At 34.8% G+C, this 14,323-nt stretch overlaps 1 protein-coding gene across 2 annotated transcripts; it reads left to right on the plus strand.

Moving 5' to 3' along the window:
• Positions 1–8,524: 8,524 nt before the first annotated feature.
• Positions 8,525–13,621, plus strand: LOC121259530. 2 transcript variants are annotated; one of them, XM_041161159.1, is made up of 6 exons: positions 8,525–9,469; positions 9,590–9,701; positions 11,098–11,180; positions 11,801–11,912; positions 12,772–12,824; positions 13,241–13,621. In XM_041161159.1, exons 1-6 carry the CDS (start codon positions 8,684–8,686, stop codon positions 13,382–13,384), a joined length of 1,290 nt encoding a protein of 429 aa, XP_041017093.1. In that variant the 5' UTR covers positions 8,525–8,683; the 3' UTR covers positions 13,385–13,621. The 2 variants fall into 2 exon arrangements, with proteins under 2 accessions (XP_041017093.1, XP_041017084.1); XM_041161150.1 differs by having other exon boundaries at positions 8,526–9,701.
• The last annotated feature ends 702 nt before the right edge of the window (positions 13,622–14,323 follow it).

The raw sequence follows: 14,323 nt of genomic DNA on the forward strand, positions 1-14,323 counted from the left end.
CTATAGTTATAACTTATACTAATACTAATATAGTTCTACTAAATCACTATAACTATTACTAATATATAACTATACTAATATGCTAATATTAATATTATTATATAGTCTAATATATTATATAGCTATACTAATATATAAGTCTATAACTATTTAACTAATATTAATAGTTTAATATAGACTATAGTTATAGTTATACTAATAAAGTTATACTAAATCACTATAACTAATACTAATAGGCTGATATTAATACTATTATATAGTCTAATATATTATATAGATATACTAATATACAAGTCTATAACTATTTAACTAATACTAATAGTTTGATGTAGACTATAAACTATAGTTATAGTTATACTAATATAGTTATATTAATCTTTATAACTAATACTAATATATAACTATACTAATAGGCTAATATTAATACTATTAGACTATGGTATATTAAATGTATTACAAATATATATATATATATATTATATAGTCTAATATATAAAATATTTGACTTTAGTATATTAAATGTATTACAAATATATATAGTTAATAAATAATAATTATATTAAATCACTATAATCACTATAGTCTATAGTCTATTAAATGTATTAGAAATATATAAAAATTTTAATTATCATTTAAAAAAAACAAATTAAAAAGATTCAAAGAATTAAATTTTAATTAAATAGTAAAGGGCAAATGTCAAACGGCGCTGTTTTAATATGTTTGAAAAACCTAAAGTGAACTCATCACTATCACTCGACACTCATCTCCTTCCGTCCTTCGCAGAGTTCTGAACTCAGCAGCAGCGGCGCCATTCATCTCTTTCGTCTCTCACTTCTCAGTCACTCACTCTGCTCTCGCCTCTAGCCGCAAGCTCTCTCCGTCGCCGCTCTGTGGCTCACTCTCTTGCAGTCGCAGACTTGCAGCTCTCTCTCTCTCTCTCTCTCTCTCTCTCTCTCTCCGTCTCTCACTCTCAAGTTCTCAACTCTCCCGCTTCTCACTCTCTCGTCTCTCAACTCTTTCGTAATCGTCTCTCACTCTCAACTGTCCCGTATCTCACTCTCTCGTCTCTCAACTCTCTCGTGAGTCCGTGACCTCGTCGCTCACAATCTCTCTTCTCTCAACTCTCTGCCGATCTGCCCCCAGCCCACGGTAAGGTTTTTTTTTTTTTTTTTTTTAAATTACATACTAGCAGTAGCCTATTTTGATTTTTGTGATTGGATTTTGTGATATTATGATTTTTGTGATTAGGTTTTGTGATTTTGAGATTTTTGTGAATCTTGATTGCCGATTGGGTTGATTGGGTTTTGTGATATTAGGGTTTTTTTTTTTTTAATCCGAAATTTATTAGTGTTTGTTATTGCCGATTGGGTTGTTGTTGGTTGTGGCCTAGGCTTTGTCGTTGAATTGGTTGTAGAACTTGTGGCCGATTGGGTTTTGTTGCTGGTAACAGTCAGTCCATGTATGTGTAGTATTTAATGTTAACAACCGATTGGGTTTTGTTGTTGCGAGTAAGCTTTCATTGTGAACCATCAAAGGCTGTACATGTGCTTTTTATTTTCCCTGTTTGCCTACTATGACATGTCCAGCCTACTCTTCAATAAAGTGTGTCTCGTGAGTTCCAACATGTGGCATGCCCTGCTAGTGCTAAGGCTTCCAGTTTATCATTTTGCCTGATTGTTATACCATCAGGCCATTGGCCTTTGACAAATAAAGTTTCTGTTAATTAAAGACTTTTGCATGGTGATTATTTTTATTTATGTTTTAGAGTATATAATGTTATGCTGTTGCAGTGCAAACATATAGCAAAGTTACAAATGCATTACAAAATAAAAGATCCCATCCACTAAACAAAACTAGTTAGATGAATGAATAGAACCTGCCTGTGAACAGCACTAAATCTGGCTGTAAACAAATTTTTTTATAAACAAACTAGTTAAATTAGTTTTTTTTTTTTTTTTTATAAACATTTTAAAAAAATGGGAAAACCGGACCAGAAACCGGTAAAACCGGAAGTACCGGTTTAGAAGGATAACCGGTGCGTAATCGGTTTTAGAAAATACAAAACCGATACATACCGATTCGGTCTTAGATTTTGTCTAAAACCGGACCGGACCGGACCGGTTACACCCCTAGTTAAAAGTGAGAATCCTTCATCATTAAATGAAATACTCAATGAAGCTCATATTTATGGAATATGAGACCTATTGTTTTATTTTTCTCAGTTTTGGAATTATTTATTTTTTAATGTGTGATTCAACTTGTGGTTTATCTTCTTTCAACATGTACTGTGTAATTATTTGTAGTATTTGATTTCATGGAAGGAGAATTATTGAAAGTAATTGAACGATGTTGGCCAATTTGTTAAGCAATGGGTTTTTGGTATTTGTAAGTTTATGCAGAATTGCTCTTGTATAACATTGCTATAGAGGCAGTAGCACTATCTCAAAAACTTCTAGCAGATAATGTAGTTTTCATTTTATCCTTGCAATGCAAATTAGGCTTCAAAGTGTTTTGAGTTTTACTACTTATATATGGTAGCAAGCTGTAAGGAGTGGCAGTGAGGTCCTTTATTCAGGAAACCATATCTTGCTTGTGATTTATTCAAAAGGGCATGGGAAGATCTTGCTTGTCATTGGTGTCTCTGTTCGGGAAACCATATCCTTATGCACATGTTTTCTTACTAGTTAGCACCCTTTATTGAAAACAGAGACACCACAAACTTTCAATATTGATTCTTTTAATGTGCATACATTTTACCCCCGAAGTTGAAAAAAGGGAATGATAGGTAAATTTCATAGGTTCCTTAAACCAATTATGTAAATTTCATGTTATCCAAAAAATATAATTTCTGGTTCCTTAAACCAATTATGTTTCATTGCTCTTTTTATGGGTAATTTGTTTTGTGTTGGGTTTCTTTGCAGTGTTTCGTATCTCTCGAAGGAGAGGGGTTGTTATTAGGCTGTGATGATGGTATTATAATTCGGGTTAATTCACAAGTGTTAATAGGGCCCCATCGATATGGTGGAGTAATCCTCACCCGAATTGCCATATTGCAGTTTGTGGTACTTTATAGAAAAGGCAATGGACGTTCGGGTGGGGTTTTGCAGCCATTCAATGTGAATGGCTCATTGCTTACGCATACTGTCAATATTACCACCATTATGAGCTCCATTTATTTCTTTATTTTCAGAATTTTATGGGGAATCCAATGGGAATGCTCTCATTTTGCATTATTGTGATTTACATGCTATTTAGTTGTTGGTTTGTGTGAATATGTGAATTGGTAGATGTAAACATTTGGTTTCTGAGCCAGCGATGGAAAAACCCTAAACTTCATAGTTACGTATCTAACATTTCAATGCATTTTTAGATATGGATTCACAAGACCCAGGTCTTATGTACTTTACCAACCTCCTAAGTCAAAATTCTCAACTAGACCCCACTTACAGTGGGCAAAGTAGAAACTCTCCTATGATTGTTGGTAACTCCCTACCCCTATACCATAACGAGTGTACCAGAGTTAGGAAATCAGTAAGGGGTGCAAACTTCACCCCCGAAGAAGACAAGTTACTTGTCTCCTCATGGCTTAATTGTAGTATTGATGCCGTCCAGAGAACAGACTAAAAACACTTCCAACTTTGGAAAAAAAATTTTGAATACTTCGAGCAATTTAAAGAAATCACAAATGACCAGACAATGAAGTCTTTAATACATAGGTGGTCTGTTATTCAAAAGGAGACAAACAAATTTTGTGCGAAACTAGCCCAGGTTGAAGGGTTGAATCAAAGTGGCATGACTGAGCAAGATAAGGTAAATATCCATACTCTTACTTGAGTTATGAATAATTAGATTTTTTTTTCACATTGGTTTAACATGTCGTTATTTTGTTTACATGCTAGTATGACAAGGCCAAGGTTATGTACCAATCGCTAGAAAAAAGCTCATTCCAGTTCGAGCATTGTTGGCACCTGTTGAAAGACCAACCTAAATGGATTTGGCGTTCCACAAAGGATGATCTAAAGCGAATGAAGATGATGTCCCCTACCTCGACTCGATGTTCGGGCGCTAAGATGGTAGATTCAGTTTATTATCTCGACCCAGATAATGACACGATCGAATTGGATCGACCAATAGAAAGGAAAGCTGAGAAAGGAAAACGAAAGGCCAAAGGCATGACAGGATAAGAGATTGTTGTGCTCAGCAGGCTGAAGTATACGCTTTTGAAGGAGTCATGTGCTCATGAGAAAGAGTTTTATCGCCTCAAGACCGAGAAGATGGAATATGACAAGGAAAAAGAGGTAAATAAAATCCGTCAAGAGGATGAAAGACTGAGGTTGGAGGCCGAGAAAATGGAAATTAACAAGGAAAAGAAAGCTAAATAAAATCCATTAAGAGGACGAAAGACTGAGGTTGGAGACGGAGAAAGTAGAGCTCGCCAAGAAGGAAGCGGATCAGAGCATTATGATGATGGACGTCAGGGTCATGCCAGCACTGCAACGGTTATATTTCGAAGAATTGCAGAGGAAAATCATGACGAGACGCAATGATCTTGCACATTTGGATTGATAAAAAATTAAGAATTTTTTCACAGTTTATTTCTTTATTTTCTGTTTCAAACAAAAATGTATGACAATATTATTGATAGAGAAAATATATTTGCAACCGTGAATTGTGTAACTACCGCGTAATCGCTTTGAAGAAAGTGAATAAAATATGAGACCCACATGAAAAAAATTAATTTTTTAATAGTAGACCTCACTCTTTTTCAAAGCGATTACGCGGCGTTTACGCACTTCACGGTTGTATGTAGCATTACTTTTTCAGAAACTATTACAGATGCACGCTCAAATATAGCCACTACTAACATGAAGGTAATACGAAACTACCATAATTAACTCAAATATTATCACTACTAAAATGGCGGAAAAAAAATCATAGATTATGCGACATGTCTATTGTTGGGAAAATAATAACCATTGATGCTTAATTACATCTGCTTGGAGCTGATGATGTGTCGAGTTGTCTCTAATATGATGATGACATCGGATGAAGTCCGTAAGCTCAGTTGTATGATTGCACGACAGTTCCGGAACTTCATCATCAAGTTGATCATACTCAACATCATGACCCTCACTATCATCACGCTCGTCTTCAATGATCATATTATGTAGAATAATACATGCTTTCATTATATTTTTTAGTTTCTTGACTTTGAACATTCGGGAAGGTCCACGAATGATTGTAAATCGTTGTTGAAGTACTTCGAATGCACGCTCGACATCTTTTCTTATGAATTCTTGTGCTTTCATAAAATTTTTCTTCTTATTCCTTTGTGGTAATGGAATCGTCTTCACAAAAGTTCGCCACTTGGGATAAATACCATCCGCAAGGTAATATCACATAATGTAGTCGTTGCCATTGATTGTGTAATTGACTGGAGGAGCACGCCCTTAGGCAAGTTTCGTAAAAATAGAAGATATCGCTAGCACATTAATGTCGTTATGTGAATCGGACATACGAAAAAATTCATGCCATATCCAGAGATCACATGAAGCAACTGCTTCTAAAATAATAGTTAGTTCACGAATGTGGCCGGAGTACATACATTTCAAGGCTACGGGACAATTTTTTCACTTCCAATGCATGCAGTCAATGCTTCCCAGCATTCCTGGAAATCCTCGTTGTTCACCAACCGCAAGTAATCAAGCAATATCATTGGCATTTGGTGACCACAAGTATGATTATGAAAAAACACTTACTATTGTCTCAGAGAATTTTTTAAGACTCTCCATTGTGGTGCTTTCACTAATACGTATGTATTCATCCATAAAATCTCTAATAACCCCATACGTCAGCATTCTAAGTGATACGGTTATCTTTTGTATAGAAGATAAACCAAGTCTTCCGGCACTGTCTCTTTTTTGGACGAAGTACGATTCGTAAGATTCTACCTCATTTAGAATATGAAGAAATAGGAGACGGCTCATCCGAAATCTCATTCGAAATAGATTCGAGGGATATACTGGATTTTCTACAAAATAATCACGAGATAGGTGCTCATGCTCTTGACGATTGCCACGATGCCTCGATGATTGTCCATCAGCCTCGTCATTAAGAACAACATCCAACTCATCTTCAGAGGATAAGTATGTGAGCAATTTATGAAAGAATGTACGAGCCATTTGATGAAGGGAGTGAGATATCAGGGGAGACTGTTGAATTTCAGTGTTTTAGATCAAATGAGACTTGAGTTTGTGAGAATGTGAATGCAAGCAGAATGTCTATTTATAGAGTAAAAAGTTACCGTTACATATAGGACAACAAATGTTACCGTTTGAGAGAAGACAAAAAAAGTTATTGTTGGAGAAAAAATAAAAAATATTACTGTTGGAGATAGGAGTTCAAAATGTTACCATTGGAAGTAGGAGTTCAAAATGTTACAGTTAGAAAATGCACATATTAAAAAAAAATTACTATTTTTATAATACAAATTTCGGTTTGAAAAATAATACTGTATTCGGTAGTCAAAATCGTATAAGTATTTAGTAGAATGTGATATTTGAAAAGAAGATAATAAGACAAAAGAGTTAGAGTTAAAATTGTAAATGGAAGTGAGAGAAAAAATAATAAAGAAATATTAGAGAAATATTATTTAATAGAATAGAGATAGGGATGAGGAACGAGATGTAGAAGGTTTTTTAAAGATGAATAAAATTTAGGAAAAAATTTTAGAAAATGTACTTTTTTAGTTAAATTATATAGAATTTTATGGGGAATCCAAAGGGGATGCTCTCAGAAGTTAGGGCTCGTTTGTTTTCAGAGATGAGATGAGATTAAAGTTAAAAAGTTAAATAAAATATTGTTAGAATATATTTTTTAATATTATTTTTGTTTTAGGATTTGAAAAAGTTGAATTGTTTATTTTATTTTGTGTGGGTATTTGAGAAAGTTGTAATAATGAAGTGAGATGAGATGAGATGTTTCCTGAAAACAAACGAGGCCTTAGTCTTTAATAAGAAAGTGCATGTGAAAAGTGAAAAAAAATGAGGAGTCTGACGGAGTCGCAGTGAGATGGGCGGCACATCATCTAGATTCTACCATGCGCCCAAAGGTAGGGGTGGGCAACAGGGGCCCGACCCCGCTTCCCCATTTTCACAAAGGAATCCCACAATCCCAAGTTTATTAGTTTAAGTTTATTAGTTCTCTTAGAGTCTTAATTTGTATAATTGTAAATTGTAATTTGTAATAGTTTAGTAGTTAATAGTTGAAATTTAGTATATAGTTCTATCTATATATATGTATATACTATATATTTTTTCAATTTTTAAATATATTTAATTTTTTTAGTTAAATTCTGGGTCCAGAAAAATGTACTGGGCCTTTAGCCTAGTAGGGGGGCGGCGGACGGATTGGGGTGCACCCAATATAAAAAATATAATATTAAATTAAATTAATATATAATATAAAAAATTATAAATATATATACCGGGCTAGTTCAGTTTAAACGATTTTCAAAATACTAAAATTCGTTACTACACTGGTTTATGACCAGTTTTGATTCCTAAGAACTTGTACCGCACCAAACCGCTTATAAAATCGGAACAAATCTACCTGTTCGGTCTAGTCCCCCTATTTTTGTACACTCGTAACTTAATACATTTATTTGATATTTAATATTATTTAAAAAATTTATCTAATAATAATAAATAATATACACCACATATTATTTATATGTCATATTTTGATTTATAAGATAAATTTTAAAATTTAAATTTTACAAATGAAAATATTTTTTTTACAATTTTATAATGGAGTTTACCTTTTCTTTTTTTTCTTTTTTATAATTTTATAAATGAACTACTACATACTTGTCTATTTGAGACTTTTAAACTTGCCCAGAATAATGTTAAAACTGAACTATTTTGAAAACTAATATTAATTGAAATAATAGATAGATAGATCAAACTTTAAAGATAAGTAATTAGTTTCTTTATTCTTTTTATTTTTCTAATCTAAAAGGATAACGCTACTATGCCGCTCAGGTTTTACTATTAGGTGTGTCATTAGTGCAAATTGTCACATCTCTAACTATGAAGTTAAAAAAAAAAAGCCAAAGACTTGTAATCTGATTGGCATAACCCCTAGCTTCCAAAATAGAGGTATGGAGTTCCAAACCCCCTCCCCCAAATGTATTTAAAAAAAATAAAAAATAAATAAATAAGCGATAAAATTGAGAGAACAAACTCAAACAGTATTGTATAATTTTTTATCTAAAATATGATGCCTTGTAATCTTTCAACTGATATAAGGTGGTTCTTACGTGATTGGGCCATATAATGATAGGCTCGGCCGCTGCTTATAGGATGGGCCACTTTTCACAAATATCTACTGGGTCACTTTATGTATTCGCGGTAAAGTTCGTAAGCTCGGATTTCCTTTTGAAGAGTTTTCCCCCTTCTATTGGGCCTAGAAGAAAAGAGGCTGCATTCTTTAAATTTCTAGTATATAACCTGTCTCAGGTGGCCCAAGCCCTAAACCTGGCCCCAACCATTCCTCAGCGTCTTCGTCTTCAACCCCAAAAACACCAAAATCCCTACCTGGTTCGCACACTAAACCCTCACTCCCCTTTTCTTCACCTCCCAAACCCTACATCCCTTAACAAGCTCACTCCTCTTCGCCTCCTATGGCTGCTCTCCAACTCAGACCCAAACACAGAACCCTCCACAACCCCTCCCTCGTTCACCTCTTTTCTACCTCCTCGACCCCTCCTGAGCCCACCTCTGCCGACCAATCCCCGCCATCCGCCTCATCCGACCCCTCCGAATCTCAATCATCCTTATCCTCCTATTTCTCTGATGTCAAAGCCAGTCTCAAACAACAACAACAGCGACAACATAGACCCGCTTCCCCATTTTCACAAAGGAATCCCACAATCCCAGCGAAACCTTTGAGCCCTTCAGACTCATCTTTCTCCAAGCCTTCCAAAATCGCTTCCCTCGAAGAAATCCGCAGGAACCTCTCCGAGTTCCGCCTCCGATCCTCTGTGCCACCTCTCTCCAGACCCAACTCCGCACATGCGACGACACCGTCCTCCGAATCTTCATCCCAGCACATCTCGTTTCAAGAGCTTTACAAACGGAATGTGACGGAGAAGGCCGACGAGAACGTTACCAACACAGCTTCGGGCCCCGGAAAATTTGGCGGCAGTGGCGGAAATCATTCGTTCGAAGCAATTCGTTTGAGTTTACGGCAGCTACGTTCGTCGCCCGGTATGGCACAGAATGAGAGGAGGAGGGCTGACCCGATGTCGTTATCGGAATTTAAGAATAATTTGAAATTGAAGCCGTCTACGGATCCGGTTCCGGTGATTGGCGGGACTGATACGCTGCCGGTTTCAGTGTTTGGGAAGGAAAGGGAGCGGAAGGATACGGAGGGGGAGAAAATGGCAATGAAGACGGAGTTTGTGAAGATGTATAGCTATGGGGAGTTGGGGGAGAAACTGAGGAAGCTGAGGTCGGATGGGAACAAAGAAGGGAAGGCGTGGTTTTCACTTGGGGAACTGAACGAGAGGTTGGTGAAACTGAGGGAGATGGAGGATAAGGAGACAGAGTCGAGGATTGGCGGGGTTTCGTTTAAGGATTTGAGGGAGAGCTTGTTGAGAATGAAGATATCAGACGATGAGAAGGCGAAGAAAAGTTCCAGTAAGTAACATGGTTTTGCATGTAGTTCAATAAAATAGATTCTAAGCATGTTCTATCATTTGGATAGTAGATCATGGAAGAATGTACATTCTGTTTTGGGTCTGAGGAAGTTTTATGGAATTGATAATTTGCATGCTAGTCTTGGAATAGAATATGAAAAATAATAGAAAATTGTTATGGTTGGTAGAGGATGGGAAACTATGTTTCTTTGTTTGGTATTTTTATTGTGAATGAAGAAAGGGGTAGTTTGGATTGCTTGATTTTATGTTAATTTGTAACCTGCTTTCATCAATAAAATTCTTGATTACGTATTAAAAAAATGTTAATATGCTACCACACCCCCTTGCTAAAACTCCCTAAAAAGGTGAACGATTGTGAGAGGCAAAACATTTCTGCATTCGATAATGGCACATCGAGAGGGGGTCAAGGTTTTCAATCTAGTGATGTCTCTATGCACGTCTAAATTGTGCTTATTATGATGTTATATTTTAATGTTTCATGGTATGCGGATTTAACCTCTGTTTTCGGTTGCTGAGATTGAAGATAAGTGAGAGGAGTGGAAGTTTCGAAGAGTAGTATTTTATTATTTTGGACCGGTTAAGACATTAAAGATGAAAAATGCATTTAGGCAGGTATCTTTTGGACTACTTGTTTGAGTGGTACTGTTTTTTTCTTTACTCCAGAACAAAACATTATTTGACTGTGCTGAACTCAGTTATCATCCGGAAGCTAATCAACCTGAAATTATCAAATTCCAAGAGTTAAAAGATGCTAGATGGTAGATTGTGCTCCATTTTGGCTTTATAACTACAATTTAGATTCTCTTTCCATGGTTTCTGTAAAATTTTAGAAAAAATGACAGATATCGTGCTGCTACATTCTAGGACTTGGCTTGATTGGGGGTAAAATTTTGTTTCTTGTTTCATAAATAGTGAAAATATTTAATTTCTATGGTTTTCCACCCTTTTATTCCCCTTAAAGTGTTGAGAATGAAATCAATCTCGCTGCTCCACAATACTAATCTTGTTCCATCAATTGGATAATTTCTAGAATCCGGACTTACCTATATAGTAGATCATGAGCGGGCCTGGTTTAGTTCTTCCTTTCTTCTTATCCCTGTTAGATTAACCTTTAAATGTGACAAAAGGATTTCTTGAACTCCTTTGTGTGTGTTAGCAGGGTCCAAAGAAAATTTTGCAATATCACTACTTGTTTTCATTTTGTTTTATTTTTTATTAACATTTTCATATAATGCTGGTTAGAATGTTTGTTCAGTTGTGGAATAACACTTAAAAATTTTGTAGCTTTTTATAATTATTTAGCTTAAAGTTTTCCTGCTGTTCGATATGATATCTATAAACTCATATAATTTACTGATTCAGATTTATTTTTTCAGTCCAGAGAATGGATATTCTGGGTCAGTTAGGCAGAACTCCAAACTTTATGCTCCAACCTCCAAAGGAGCATCTTGTTGAAAAGGCAAGTATCCTACTCGCTTTTTTACATTCTTGTTATTCATTCAATTGGATGAGATTGTTGCAAGGGCTTTTCGTGAAGTGTATTTTTTTAATTCATATAATCTTGCGAAAGAGCTAATTTGAAATCTTCATCTATTTGTGATCCTATTTTTGCATTCTTTTATTTAGGATTTAGTATATGTCCAGTATTACTCTTAGCATCCTGTCCTTCTTACATTGAGCATTTTTACCTGAAAGACAAATTCAGTATATGCTGATGACGGAACTGGCATAAATCTCAGATGAAATAAGTGAACCTTACATTGTCGCCATCACTTCTAGAATTGGCATTTTCACTAGAACATCACTCGTAGGCGCTGCTCTTGTATATGACCCGTGTACTTGGGCTTTGCCTATTCTTATGATCAATAAAATCTTATTTACCGATAAAAAAAAATGTGCACACAAGATATTTATTTTTGGGTAGCTCATTCTTTGGAAAGTGCATGTCCTTAAACTGTACCCAGTATGAACTTATTGATTGCCTACATTTCAATCATTCCACATGAAGTTACTCTACTTTCTAATATTGGAGGAGATTTGTTGCTCTAATTGTTCTTTTTTGAAATATGTTTAATGCAGTATTTCCATCCGGATAATATGTCTTCTGCAGAAAAACTGAAAATTGAGCTTGCAAAAGTAAGAGATGAATTTAAAATGTCAGAGTCAGATTGCGGATCTGCACGTGTTCAAGGTAAAGGGGTTCATTTTATACTTCCATTACCCTTTTCCATACTGATTGATTACTTTGTTTCTCATTTTATGGTTTATGGTACTTGTGTAAAGCCTTTATCTTCACATGCTCATCTTTTGATTGATGTGTCCAGGCTTATCTTCTTAGTTCTCTTTCTGTTTGTAACACAAAAAGAAGGCTGTTTTTTTTTTTTTTTTTCATTTTTTTCCATTTTCTGTTTTTGACATTTGTAGAATGTGTCTTAGTCTGAGGAGAGTAGTGACTGTATATGTATGGTTTGGCCAATTTGATCTAGAAAGCAAAAAGACAACTTTTGGGGACTTTGCCTTTTTTCTATGCAATCTGGTTGTTTTGTACTTTCATTGGAGAGTGGGTGCTATTAAAATCCCTACTGCGACATAAAATTGGGTAGCTAGTAGTTCCCTTTTGATAAATATAGGCAAAAGGGTATCTCATATTTTGTGATTTTTTTTATACGTAAAAAAAACCGGTTAACGTAAAATTTTTGATCTAATTTCCTCTATTCATTTTTTGCAAATGTATGATGATAATGGATTTGATGATGGGAGGGAAGCAGAGATGTTTAGCAGTATAATCATCTACTTAATGATGTAGAATTCTTTTTGAGACATTCAAATCCATGACATATCTGGGTGGATGTGTATGCCCCGGCTCCCCACACCGTTTTCCCCAAGGGGAAGGTATTATATTCCTTTTGAACCTACGGTTGAGAAATCGGAGAAGTGAGCATTTCAGTTTTATCCTTGAAGTCTTTCCATACATATCATATTTTCAACTAGTGGTGTTTTTTTTTAACTGGCCAAGGATTATTGAGGTCCTTCCTTTGATTTCTTTGCAGTGGCACAACTCACAACTAAGATCAAGCATCTATCTTCTGTTTTACACAAGAAGGTGACAATCGAACTAAGTATCTCTTTAATACAGTCTACTATATTACATGGTGTTCATTGTATCACTGCTCATTTCTCTACTGTTTAGTTTGATGAACTATATTTAGCATTTTATAGTATTACTTGAGGTTAATACCAATCCTTTTATTTGAACAAGAAATTGCATCCGCTCCTGATAAAGAGGTGGTTAGCCAACTATATTTAGTTTCTAAATTATTGGGCATGTTTAGTGAGAATTTACTTATAACATGATATCTGAACCGTGCCTGCCCATTAGCGCCCCGAAAAATGGAAAAAGAAAATAATAGTATGACTGCCAACAAGTCTACCTATTAATCGATTGCATAGATGGAAATCCTAGAGGTGTCATTACTTCCCCCTTTTTCCTAATTTGATTAACTTGTCATAATGTTGTAGGATAAGCATTCTCGGAAGGGTCTTATAGGAATGGTGCAGATGAGGAAGAGGTTATTGAAGTATCTCCGAAGAACCGACTGGGATTCCTACTGCTTGGTTCTCTCTAAGCTCGGTCTCCGGGACAATCCTAATTACAAGAACTAGATTAGTCAACAATGCCAACCTTGTGTTTTCTTTGTAAGATAATTACTTGTAGTCTTTGGCACAACCTTGATTACGAGAAAATTAGACTAGTCAACAATTTTACCATCGCTGTGTTTCTCTTTCCTTTTTTCTTCTTTTCCTCTGCAAGATTACTATTCTAGTTGGTCTACCTGAGGTTTCCATAATTCCATTTGTCGAGGGAGCTAAAAGACATTACAATGATTTTTTGTTTAACCATTTTATGATTCATATTTCTTTGTTACCTTTTTTTTCCCCTTTTTCTTGAACAGGTATGTTCTTAATGCATGTCTCTCCGAAGATACGGTTTTTCTTTTTTAGGCCTCATTTGAATAGTGACATGAGATGAGATGAGATAGTTTAAGATAAAAGTTGAAAATTAAATAAAATATTGTTAGAATATTATTTTTTTAATATTATTATTATTATAGAATTTGAAAATTTTGAATTGTTTATTATATTGTGTGGGAATTTAGAAAAGTTGTAATGATGAAATGAAACTGTTTCTGTATCCCAACCGTTAATGTTGCTAATGGTTGGAAGATTTGAAGGCATGGTTGTTTAAATTTCAATACATTATCATTTTTCGTTAGAAAAAATCTAGACATAAGTCTCATATTCTTGCATACTATTTAAAAATATTTGATTTATTTTTTTACTCTCATACTTCATATTTCTTATTTCTTAACATGTAAAATATGAAATATGAAGTATGAAGGTAAAAAAGTAAAATCACATATTTTTAAATAATGTGCACTTCTGTGTAGCATGTCCCAATTTCCTTTTCTATTTTCTCTGTGCCATCACATCACAACTTCAGCTAGCATAGAGTGGAATAAGAACTTAGAAGAATTAACACAAATGAAATACAATGTCATTATGCTAAGTTTTGTAATTCTTTGCTTATCAAACCAAAAAAAA

The sequence above is a fragment of the Juglans microcarpa x Juglans regia genome, chromosome 1D (genome assembly GCF_004785595.1).
Source record: "Juglans microcarpa x Juglans regia isolate MS1-56 chromosome 1D, Jm3101_v1.0, whole genome shotgun sequence".
Taxonomy (NCBI): domain Eukaryota; kingdom Viridiplantae; phylum Streptophyta; class Magnoliopsida; order Fagales; family Juglandaceae; genus Juglans; species Juglans microcarpa x Juglans regia.

Bases quoted from the DNA above. Each gene is read 5' to 3' on its own strand.
- LOC121259530 (XM_041161150.1), top strand. From the start codon at position 8,684: ATGGCTGCTCTCCAACTCAGACCCAAACACAGAACCCTCCACAACCCC. The intron at 9,702-11,097 runs GTAAGTAACATG...TTATTTTTTCAG, and splicing joins GAAGGCGAAGAAAAGTTCCA to TCCAGAGAATGGATATTCTG. The intron at 11,913-12,771 runs GTAAAGGGGTTC...ATTTCTTTGCAG, and splicing joins CGGATCTGCACGTGTTCAAG to TGGCACAACTCACAACTAAG.